The sequence below is a fragment of the Aulonocara stuartgranti genome (genome assembly GCF_965226115.1).
Source record: "Aulonocara stuartgranti genome assembly, chromosome: 9".
Taxonomy (NCBI): Eukaryota; Metazoa; Chordata; class Actinopteri; order Cichliformes; family Cichlidae; genus Aulonocara; species Aulonocara stuartgranti.
The window spans coordinates 17,379,742-17,392,608 of NC_138960.1; the positions used below are offsets into that span (position 1 = coordinate 17,379,742).

At 38.8% G+C, this 12,867-nt stretch overlaps 1 protein-coding gene across 7 annotated transcripts in view; it reads right to left on the reverse strand.

Moving 5' to 3' along the window:
* The window catches only part of dpp6a (dipeptidyl-peptidase 6a), a 267,275-nt gene that overhangs the window by 67,332 nt on the left and 187,076 nt on the right, over positions 1–12,867 (reverse strand). For all 7 annotated transcript variants that reach the window (XM_082546447.1, XM_082546449.1, XM_082546444.1 and 4 more), the window contains one exon: positions 8,963–9,077. In XM_082546447.1, the coding sequence (XP_082402573.1) occupies positions 8,963–9,077 (115 nt within the window). The remainder of the gene's footprint in view (positions 1–8,962; positions 9,078–12,867) is intronic.

Sequence of the window (12,867 nt, forward strand, 5' to 3'; positions counted from 1 at the left end):
CACACGCACACACACACACACACACACACACACACACACACACACACCCCCACAATGGACAACTGTACCCTCAAACACACAATAATAACATGGACTGAACCACCACTCACAACCACTAGCACTTTATATAGCCTCTGTAGAAATTATCCACATATCTCACTTATCTTAACTGCACTACTGTATAGCTCTGTGTAAATAATCATTCTGTACATACGATAATTTTTAATCCTACAACTGTTTATAACCTGCATAGTTCACATTTCTGTATAGCTGTATATCCCAGATTTCTGTATAGTTTTTTTTTATTTCATATTTATATCCTGTTCATAGCCTGTACATAGCTTGTACTCACTACAGCCTGTACATACTTATAGTTATAGAATATTCATAACATACTTCATACCGTGTACATTATAACATACCATAATAGACCCATTTCTGTAATATACTTACATATCTATATTATTGCTAATATATATTGTAATATATCTATATCATGGCTAAAGCACTTCTGGATGGATGCAAACTGCATTTCGTTGCCCTGTACCTGTGACATGTGCAATGACAATAAAGTTGAATTCTATTCTATTCTATTTTCCCTTTTAGAGTCTAATCTCAGTGGTAATTGTGAATTGTTACCTTACTTTATGGCATAACTCGTAAGGCCTGCATTGCACTGCAAACCAATATTTAATCAGCAGGGTATGAGACTCACGGGTGTGCAAAGAGAGTTTCCATGTGTTGTTAGCAAATTCCAGCAAGTAAACAAAACCTGACTTCCCAGTTTTCACCAGTCAGAGGTTTTATATTGCAAGAACACCACAATGACTTGCATCATCCACCAAACTTGTACATCAGCTGTGTGTATGTGTGTTTGTGCCCGTGTGCCATATTGTGCTGAACAGATGGACAGACTGCGACTGATCCTCAGTTCCGCCCTGATTTCATCATGGGGGACAAAAACACCTTTGAAGGCATCTGCTTGATGCTTCAGTCGAGTTTTATATTTTATCATCAGAGTCACCAGACTCTGAATATGCAGCAGGAAAACATAATAATGCACATAAGTTGAAGCCTCCTGTCAGATGGTTAAGTTAAGAGGGGATAAATATGGAATTTATAATGAGGCCTGACTGCTAGATTTACGCCATGCGCACACAGGCAGTCACTGCAAAGATGGAGGCGTACATGTGAAAGTTTACATTTAAATTTACATTTTTATATAAATGACAGTCCCTTAGAGGCAAATCCATTTTCTCTAGTAAGTATGTCTTTATCTCACTCTCACAGCGCGCTGTGATTGTTGGTGGAAATTTGTTGATAAAAGCAGCCACATCAGGGTCAGCTTAAATGAACAGTTTATATGCTAATGTTATACAACCTCTTCTCGGTACAATAGAGTGTCAGAGGGAGCTAACATTTAAGTGGCACATTTGATTGAGTTGACTGAAACAAGTCTTTACTGTAGACAACAAAGTTAGAGAGCATAAACATCACACCCTCATTTCATAAACATGGATAAAAGGTTTTAATGATTATTCTTAATCATCCAAATTAGTACGTGCAAAACACAATGAATACAATGAACATTATCAGCCAAATACAGGTATGCAGCATTACAAAGTATTGTTCAGCTCACTGTTTTGGTTGTACAGCCTGAAGTTTCATTAAGGTGTATTGCTTCCACAGTGTATTTTTCAGCTGCACTGGGTAGATGTTCACAGTAAAATAAATAATCTAATCATTAATTTGATTTTGAGAAGTTTAAACATGAACTTGTTTACTCCCTGATGACCTTACCTGTCATATTCATCTATGACACTGGAGCCAACCATGCAGTCTTTTACTTTTACAGTGTTTACACACCACCATTGCACCATTGTCAGACAGGTTAGTTTTACCTTAACTGATGATGTGTTGCTACAGTGGTAATCTTGTTCATACCAGAGTACATCAGGCTCAGACATTTGGAGGATGTGCTTGGCTGAGGAGCTAATGGTGCAAAGCTACCATCTGCAGGATCGGGACTGATCACTTTTATGTCAGTCCTGAATTCATAGCATGATAGCTTGCCAGTGAAGAGGAGCTTTCATGACTGGGTTTGAGGGCAGCCGGTTGATGATTGCCTGTATCCAAACTTGGATTTACTGCATGCTTATGTAGAACCTGTTGCTAATTACCTTGTAAAACACAGCTATTAACATGTGCTAAAAGGAGATGGCAGATGGATTTGAGGCAGAATATTAATCACCACAATGTGATAAATTTTTCATTTTCATTTTATTGACCTGTGGGAAAAAAGTTGTACATGAATACAAATTAGAAACAGCATTGGGCGTTATGCTTTTTGTAAGACTGGATATTGTTTGGTTGATGAAGGCAAAATCTTTCATTAAGGTGTAACAGGCAAACGAATAAAGTCTCTCACCAGCGATTTAGATTAGTTAACAATTTTTTAGAAGCTGTCTGGTTCTCAGACAAAATTTCCTTTTCCTCATGGATTTTAGTGTATGATATAACAATTTCATATCTAAATGTCTACAATTTACAAGCTATTTATTCATAGTACACCCATCTTTGCATCTATTTATCTTATGGTATAATAATATTGCACTGTTTTTCATTATCTAACAATTTAGAATTCAGAAGAAGGTCTATATAGAGAAGAAGGATTACATTAGAATCACAGCAGTGTTATTTCACCTTGATTCACAAAAATCTATACTGAATCTATAAAGAGCACAACAAGCAAGACCAGCTCCAGATGTTCTATCATGTTGTGATATAACAAAGAAACAATAACGAAGCTAAATTAAACTAAAAAAATACATTTTTATACGAATCTGAGCCATTTTTCCAAAATTCCGGGGTCAAGATGTACTTTAGTCATTTCTGGTTTTAACTTTTTTGGTCTTACAGTAGTAGCAGAATTTAACAAATTTAAGTATCATTCTCAGTTCGGTTAGTTGATACAGCACCAAAGTGTGTGAATGTGTGTGTGAATGGGTGGATGACTGGATATGTAAAGCGCTTTGGGGTCCTTAGGGACTAGTAAAGCGCTATATAAATACAGGCCATTTACCATTTAATACAATTGCTGAGATTTTTAGGTATCTATATTATGTTAGAATAATGTATAAATGACAGAAACAGTATGAAGTCTGTATTTGATTTTATCACAGTCATATAAAATCATTAACTCTTGATCAAATACAGTATGTGAGCAAAATATTACTGAATGCCACTGAAGCATCAACCCTTGTTGTTTCCTGTTAGGGTATAATTTGAGACTTGGTTTCATGCAATAATCTGTGTGACTGCTCGCTTTCAGCTGCACCAAATTAACGTTGCATGTGATCCTCCCACAGTTTCAGCTAGCTGTCACAGCTGTCAGTCAGCCAGACATCCCTCAGTCTGTAGAATACCCAGATGCCAATAGTGAACATCTGACCTAGTTGTACTGACGTAGGAAACAGAGCAGCCTCTTAGTAATACGAAGCCATCAGTTAAAGGAGATGAAGCTTGTCAGAAGAGGAAACAGAAGAATTCCAAAACTCTGTGCGTGTGCTGAATGTTTGTGCATGTGTGTGTCTGTGTGACTCAAGTGGTTGTCAGGTGCAGTTAGAAACTGGTTGCCCTGTCTGAAAGGGAAACATCCATCAACCAACCCTCCTAAGTGAGAGGAAACAAAATGCTATCTCATAACTCCAGACCTGCCATGCTACAGTTTACAACTCAGCGGGGTATGATTGCTCCCAAAATCCAAAACAAATTGTTCTGAATGAAGACTGTATTTAGTATTTTAACAGGACAATCGTCCCTAAAGCATTTTAAGAGCGCTAAAAGAATGTCAGTGATGAATCTTGAACCCGTGGGTTTATTTAAACCACATCAAAACATCTTTTTACTAAATGTTCTAATCTTTAATTAATCCGTTAAAGTCTTATTTTCTTAAAAGAATTAGCAAAATTCATTGTTTGAAATGCTGTTGCTTAGTCCGGATTCTGGTAATGTAATCTGTCTTTATTTTCAACATCCATCATTGTCTATGTGGTGTTATTTTTTTTCCCCCTTCGCGAGTGTAGCAAGTTTCTTTTTCATTTACAAAAAGGGAGCTTTTTATGTTTAAATGAGAGACAACTGCCTTGATAGGATTTCATTTTTCCAGTGTAAATTCTTCCTACTGAAACAGATGGAGCAGGATTTAAACTGGTAGTTTTTATCTTTGTAACTGAGAATCAAGGCTTTCTTACAATGCCAACAATTTTGTTTTCAGTCATGGAGGAAGGGATTTATCTTAAGATGGAGAGAACAATTTCTCTACAGACAGAAGCCTGAATAGACCGCAGTGCCATCTATAATGGAATACCAGTGCACCTTTGGAGATCATCATCAGCAGTGTGTAAAATAGGGGGGGGAAGCTATTTGTGAGCCTGGAGGTCTGGGACCTGATTAACCTGAGTCATCAACCAGAGGGCAGCAGGTCAAACAGGTGGTGGGCAGGGTGCAAGGGGTCACCTGTGATGGCCCTGGTTTTCCTGAGACAGGAGGATCTGGCGATGGCCTCCAGGGGTAGCAGAGGGCAGCCAATGATTTTATGGGGGTATTGCTAATTACCCTCTGTGTACCAAACACCCAGGCAGTAGGAGAGCACGCTCCCCACTGAGAATTGGTAGAAGTCCAGCAGCAGCTTCTGGTCCAGGTTATTGTTCCCAAGGACACAGAGGAAGTACAACTACTGATGGGCCTTCTTAACATTTGTGTTGTGGGTCCAGGTAAGATCAGCAAAGATATGGGTGCCCAGAAACCTGAGGGTGGAGACAGATTCCACCTGTTCTCTGATTATAATGAGTACATGTAGTTCTTTTCTTTTAAGTACATTCAGCTTCAGGTTGTTTTCTCAGCACCAGCGGGACACAATCTCTACCTCTGCTCTGTATGCTGCGTTATCTCCAGAGATGAGCCCAACCACTGTGGTGTCATCGGCACACTTGGTTGAGTGGGTTGGTGTACAGTCATATGTATACAGGGGGTATGGTAGGGGGCCGAGTCGGACTGATTGAGGGGGGTTGGTTAGCAAGCTTGACATGTTGTGCAAAGCTGTGCAGAAATTAAAAAATATTAAAAAAAAAGAGCTTGAAAGAGTTCAATGTTGACTTTTCAGCATTATTTAATTTATATTGTAAGGTAGACCCTACAATAATACATTGAGAGAAAAACCCAACAATCATATGACCCCCTACGAGCAAGCACTTTGGTGACAGTGGGAAGGAAAAATTCCCTTTTAACAGGAAGAAACCTCCAACAGGACCAGGCTCAGGGACGGGCAGCTATCTGCCACGACGGGTTGGGGCAAGAACCCCATAATAATTAGGACTAATATTCCTGATTATTAGCAGATATCTTGGCAATCGTGATGATTCACGACCAGCAGAAGCACTTATATATGCTTGGATGGTGGTATATTATGGTGTATAAGAGTATTTAGGAATAGTGAAAGTATGACTTTCATCTGCTCTTTGCTCTTATCGGTTTGTTGGTGGGGTCAAGATCAACCAACCGATTCACGGGGCTTGAAGCATCATTGGCCAGAGTCTGAAGGCGTTTGAGTCCGTGAGGGACATGGGGTCACTGAACAAACTGCTCTCCATCATGGATGACCCATGTCACCCACTCCATTTTAAACTAGTGAGGCAGCAGAGTTCATTCTCCCTCAGACTTATTCAACCCTGCTGCCATAAAAAATGCTTCAGAAAGTCATTCCTATCGTTCTCTTTGAAAGTGTACAGTTACTCTTCCTTCTCTGACAGATGAACACACCTGACAGGTATAAGATTTCCCACACAGAAATGTGTGTGTATTATACCCTCGTACAGCTGTTTCTTAGATTTATAGCATACACTTTATTTGTTAATACATTTGCACTACTCTGTCTCAGTCTCTCTCCATTTCAGTTTCAGTCTTATTTTTATTTTCATCTTTAACTTAACCTCATTTTTATTTTCTTTTTTTTTTTTTATATATGTAAAATTTTACAGCACAAGGCCATCACTATGCACCTGTGGCACTTTTACTAGTTTGTTTAATTACTGGAAATTGTAGCCTACTGTTTTTAATCTTTATCCTGCTGCTATAACAAAATAATTTCCTCTGTGGGATCAAGTATCTACCTACCTATCTATGATTTTCTTAAAAAAGAAAACCATCAAACTATTTTGTGAAATAGGTAGAATGGGTGGGATGTGGTGATCTTAAAAATATAAAGGAAAATGATGGTGCATTAGTAAAGCAGTTGGTTAAAGTTAGTGACAAAATAAGCTATTTCTTGGAGAGGCTAAATCTAAAAATGTTGTTTAACTTGCCTGTTTTTTTTTTTTTTAACTAAAAATGACAGGAGTTCATAGCCACTCTTCATCATCAAGGTTTTCTTTTTGTATGTGATGAATCTTTTTAAAACTGCAATGTAACTCCACATCTCATTGTACAAGATGGGTAGGTAAGAGAAAGGTTATATGTGAAAAGTGATAAATCACTTGTTTACTTGCTAATGCTAGCTGTTTCTACAAATACATAGATCCTAACAGCAAGGTTTATCTTAGCCACAATCTGCATGTGCAAAAACAAACAAAACAAAACTACTCTCACAGCTTGATAAGGCCCATCCATTTTAAATGTGACACCAGACAAACCCATAAGATTAATAGATTCACAGTTTACACATATCCTTTAATTAACTACCAAAAAAGTGAGAAGCTTTATAACAGAATGCCATTTGACATGAAAGGAGAGTGATTTCTTTACTACTTTAACTTGGGTTGGAATTAAACAATATTTAGAATTCATGTGACAAGCACCACTGTGTGACGATAACTGCTAAAGAGTAGTAAAATAGTGATTGCCAAACAGTATCTTTGCTTTTAAATGCCCAGCCCTCGTGGAGATGCTGCACGGCACAACAAGAATGTAAAGGCTGCTACCCTAATCGGGGTGGCAGTTCCTATAAAACTGGAAAAGTGCCTGTAAAATGACAAATAAGACATTGATCGTTAGGGGATCATTGTGTGCACGTTTGTTCTGATTCCTGTGAATTGTGGAGAGGCAGCAATGGATGCCACACCAAGGTCATTGATCTTTTGCCCAAATTAGGTCAAAACAGCACCAGAGGACAGTGTATATTGGGAAACAGCTGAGCACATGGAGTTATGAAGATGGTGAGTGGAAGTTGGAAATGAAGTTTAACTAGTGAACACACACACACAGCATTAGTACAAGGTTAAAATTTTACGGACTATTTGTTGGCTAAATGCAATCTCCATAGGTCCTTTGGCAGACTGCCTGGATTTTTCCAAAAGCAAAACTTACTCTTTTGAGATTTCTGATTTTGTAAACATAATTCACAGAGACCTTTAGAGGTCCTTATACTCTGAGTCAGTCTAGCCATTTACTCAGCTTTGGGGCTTTAAACTAAGCACACATAAGCTTTTCAGAATTTACAGGCATACAAATGGTATCAAAAGCATCTAACACAACTAAGGTACCTAACACAAACTGCATCTGTGCTTACTCTTTGAAAGACTAATCACTCAAACCTTACAAAAAATTATTTTCAGGGAATTTGCTGCTTTTTTTTTGACAAACATCCCAGTTCAAAGAGTATCTCCAAACTTTTTTCTAACTCTCCAAGTAGATAAAATATTTGACTTTGAAAAATCCAGCCATTCAATTAATTGCGCATGGTGAATACTAGTATCTCAAAGAGCATAATAAACTGTCTTTGAAGCTCAACTCAGTTGCTCATGACATCCAATTAGAACGCACAAACTTGCAGAATTGGATTTCATGAGGTCACAACATATTTTAATATCCAAAGGTTTCTAAAATCTGCTTACCTAAGTAGTTTAATGTCTGTTTGAGACCAAAACGAGGGAGAAACGATTGCATGTGTCAAGCCTTGCAGCAGAGCAGTAGTTCTGCTTGAACACACAAAAATCAACACAGGGAGGGTCAGATTAGGACAAAGTACAAGCTGGAGACACCACCTGCCTGGTGTCCACTTTCTGCCCGACTCCTGTTGGCCTGACGTGTTTTGTACTGCCACATAAAGCAGCTCAATTTAATCCAAATCCACAACAAATGCCCCAGGACAGGAAGAGACTGCAGCCAGGAGGTGACAAGGAGGTTTAGGTCATGCTGATTTGACACCTGCCATCGAGCCGCAGTCTACCCCGGTGATATTTTTGCTCTTACATCGGTGTACATCTCTAAGAACACTACAGAAAAAAACAACACTGAATTTCTTTAGTAAAGGTTGACCCCACTCTGGGCTGTGGACATTAGCTACAATTCCTTGTGACAGAAAAATCACAAACAAGTGCACAGTGATTACTGTCTTTGGAGCTGAATTATAGTTCACACACACTACCAGTTGTATTGACAGATTTGACTCTGGCAGTGCATAAAAGCACGTCAAGCAGCTTTATGAGCCTGACCATAAACAGATGGTCTATTGATTTAACTTTAATCAAAATTTCCAAACAGAAATCCTGAAGGTCATCCCGAAATTGAAACTGCCTTAAAATAACCAAGGGGGAAAAAACGGCATTCAAAGTGTGTGTGTGTGTGTGTGTGTGCAACATTATAAAGACATATGGCAACTATGTTTAGGAAGAAAGCAATGTTGCGTAAACTGACTTCAATTAGGTTTCCTGACCTTCACTAAATGTAGCCTTTACAGCAAGAGTGCCCATGTGGATGCTAAGGGCGAGTGACACTGCAAACTCGGCATGAAAGCCTGGAGCACACAAGGACTGAGATACTGACACTCACACTTTATTCTTTGCATTGTTCGTGGTGAGATTGATTGTGAAAGCTTAATGAGCATGTTGGTGCATAATAATAGCCTTGTAAACACAGGGATGTGAAGTGTATGGTGTCCCTCCCCCTTCCATCCTGCGCCGTGTACCTGGTGTCAACAGGATGACGGAGGTGACGATCAGCGAACAGATGACCAGAATGACAAGAAGGGCGATCGCTATTCCCTTCCAGTTCCTCTGCGGAGGGTTACTGCCCACCAGCTCCTACAGAGACAGACAGAGAGAATAAATGGTCAGGATAAAGACTATTCTGGGAGGGATTCAGAGCACAGTTTATCAACACAGGTTGGGAACATAACAAAAGTAAAAATCAAAAAGAACAGTATGAGAAAGAAGGAAACACTAGATAAGAAGCACCTAGGAAAGAAAGGAATCAGAGAAGTATAAAAGGCAAAATCGCGGAAATAAAGGATAGGGGTGTTAGTCAAGGACGAATGTGAGTCAGTGAGTCGCAGCCTCTCGGATCTCAAGGAGAGCCGCAGCAGCAACAGCAGCAGGAGGAAGAGGAGGGGGGAGAATTCTTAATGAGCCGAGCATCAGCGGCCATCACGCGCAAACGAATGTGACAGATAAAAATGGAGCCCATGACACGTTGGCGAATTGCATGCTCGACAAAAGCACGGAGAGAAGCTCTGGGGTTGGGAAAAGGAGTCTGAGTTATGAGGAACCTTGAGGTAATTTTTCCCTTTTTTCACCTTCTCCGTTTTGTTTGACCTACAAATCCAGAAACAAAGATATTTTTAATGCTACTGAACTGAGTGAAAGCCAAATTCTAAGGAATTACTATGGCTCCATATAAAGTATCACTGCAGGATATAAAAAGGAAATAACACAGGCAAAGCTGCTCTAGGCTTTGTGTCCTTGCCCAGATGCAATAATGAGCAAACCATGTGAAATTCATTTGACACATAGTCATGTGCAGCAGGTAGCCACATACAGCAAAAAAATAATAATAACAGAAACAGAAGAGGACCAGCCACACATCTCTGTGAGAAAGAACAACCCTAGCCTGACCATCACTCGCTGTCTGAACGTAGAACTTTCGATCCGTGATGCTGTTAAACACGGCAGTTATTTTCAGATATTTATTGACTCTTTCCACACATTTTTCTCTCAAATCCAAGAGTCTGCCGTCCATCTCAATAAATGGACCAAGGGTCACCTCTTTTCCCATCTGAAGATTTGCAGAGATGTGGGTAAAAGAGGGGCAGTGGACTGCAGATGAACCCTCCTCAGAAAGGCAGAAAATGAAGCTCGAAGTCTGTCATCAAAGCAGACTGCTTTTTTGGTCTGACCAGTAGGAATATACTGCATCTGACTATTCATTTATTTATTTAGTTGGCTGACAGAAGATTGTGCTGTTGCATTTTGAGATTATTTCTTGTTAAATATTGAAGTTGGCAGGCCTGGCCGAATGACGCTGTGTGAAAGAGGGATTTATTTCTGGCATGTTAAAAATAGCAATTATCACTTTGTATTGCTACCTTTGATTGCATCCCATGTGTCTACAAAAGAAAGCACGAGACTGAGAATACTGCTCAACTTTATTTATTCAATTTTAATAAAGAGGTTAACATATTCTCGTGCAGTGCTTCAAGGTCAATTTTTTTTTGTAAACTCATTCTTACTCTATAAAAGCCCACTGTGGGGAAAATGCAACCGTTTTAACCACCAATACACATTCCAGGAATCAGGATCCAGGAATGTGTTTCAGGAAGCACGTTCTCGGCATGATCAGCAGATCATGAGTGGATCACTAACTAAAAATAAACTACATTGTTCTGATACATTGCCGGAGCAATCTTTGAACAGTACAGCTTTTCCCAGACTAGCATCCTTGAATTAAGTGCCACATGGCATAAACTACACAAATCCATGCCTAATTAGCATAACATACTCTCAACCTCCTGTTTTTTAAATTTTGTATTTTTCCCCCTTCCCCATTAATATATATATACATTTTTTAGAAAGCCGAGGTCAGTTTCCTGAGCCCGATAACTGCCATACCTGTAAAATAAAGAATGAATAAATTGAATCTGTCTGGCAAAATGAATCAGGCTTAAGGATCTGAAAAGCAACACTTCATGCTACAATCTAAAGAAACAAAGTCATTGACATCTACAAGGTTGCAAACCGATTTCTAAGGCTTTGGTACTGCTGCAAACCATGGTGAGAGACATTAACCACAAATGGAGAAAACTTTAAACAGTGATGATCCTTCCTAAGATTGACTGACCCATCCACTAGGTGACAAAAGAATCTAGAGGAGCATCTAAAGAACTATAAGCCTTCATTTCCTTCATTTCAACTGAGTGTTCCTGATTTAACAATGAAAAGATAAAAACCACTGCTAACCAATAAGACTTTTGAGAAAAAAATTTCTGTGGACTGACAAAACAGGAGTTAAACATTTTTAGAAGGTTTACATCTGGCATAATGCTAACACAGTATTTTATGTGATGAACATATCAACAGTCAGTCATGGTAGTGGTATGGTGAAATGGACTGCTGAGCTGCCTCACACCCTGATTATATCAAACTATGAATTCTGCTCAAGTAAATCCTGAAGAAGAATGTCTGGCCATCAGCTCGTGCCCTGAAGCTCAAACTATGCAGCAGGACAATGTCCCAAAACACACCAGCAAGTCCAACTCTGAGTGGCTCATTGGCTTAGTCAAAGTAAGTACTTAACTCTGATTTAGATGGTTCGACATGGCCTTAAACAGGCCAATTATGCTCAAAAATCATTCAGTTTGGTCAAATTAAAAATTAATTCTATAAGGAAGATTTGGGGAAAGAAAATGCTCCATAGTAATGTGAAAGACTCATTGCCAGTTAACATTAATTCTAGATTGCAGTTCTTGCTGCCAAGGTTGGCTAAGTTTTGGCAAGATTTTTTCACACTGGACCAGGTAGGCTTTGATCATGTTTTTTCCCTTACTTGAAATAAATGAAATGATCATTTAAAAAATGTAAATTTAAAAATGTCCTTGGGTTATCTTTGCCTAGTATAAAAATCTCTTTAATGATATGAACTATTTAAGTGTGACACATTTTGTCTGTTACATTTTGTGTGAACTCATACATGTTGGAGAAAGAAACTAAGGCAATTCAGAAATTAAAGCATCTGAAAAGAAAAAAAAAAACATATGGGTGAATGACTTTTAAGCCCAAGTTTTCACACATCAGCACTGAATAGTGTGGCTAGCACATAGAAAGACCAGTGCCAAAACCACAGCCAAAAGGGACTCTGCAGGAAGGGTCCAAAGCCCAAAGCTACTGATGGATGATTAATAAGTTCTTAATTAGTTTATAGAGGATAAAAGAGGGAAGCAGAGCATGTGCTTTGGGCACCTGTGGCTGCAGCCTTAATGAATACATGCGAAAGGCTTTAATGAAGCTGAATGGCTGAGCTATGAAAAAAAAACCTTTTAGTGACCTCGTTCCCACCTTAATTGAAAAGAGCCCAAGACATCATTAGCCTGCAGATAAGAGCAATCAGAGCTATTTACCACACTTCCCATTACCCACATTCATTAAAACAAGGAACCAGTTAGTTAGCTGCATGGCCAATTGATGGTCACAAGGAAGAACACCTCAAGCAGATTCAAGTAAAAAAGTTCTTAAAGCTTTAAACTTCCCACACTACCCACATAACATTTATGCTCTGCTAATGTTATGTCTATCAGGTCTTATAGTTTGTATTAATTTAGTGAGATTAAACATAGAGGATATAGATTTAAGAAATTGAAAATGACTAACTTTTGGTTGCTGGATTGACTACTAACCACCAATCATCATGGTAAATTGAAGTTCTGGATCTGCCTACTCTGCAGGAACTACCACAAAGGTGGTTTAAGATACTTTAAAGGTCTGTAGTTGACAATAAAATGAATGCTGAGATTGAAGAATAATAACTAACACAATAAAGAGTTAACCGTTATAGCTTTCATGTATGCATGTAAGACATGTCTTGAAATCAAGAAAGAATAAA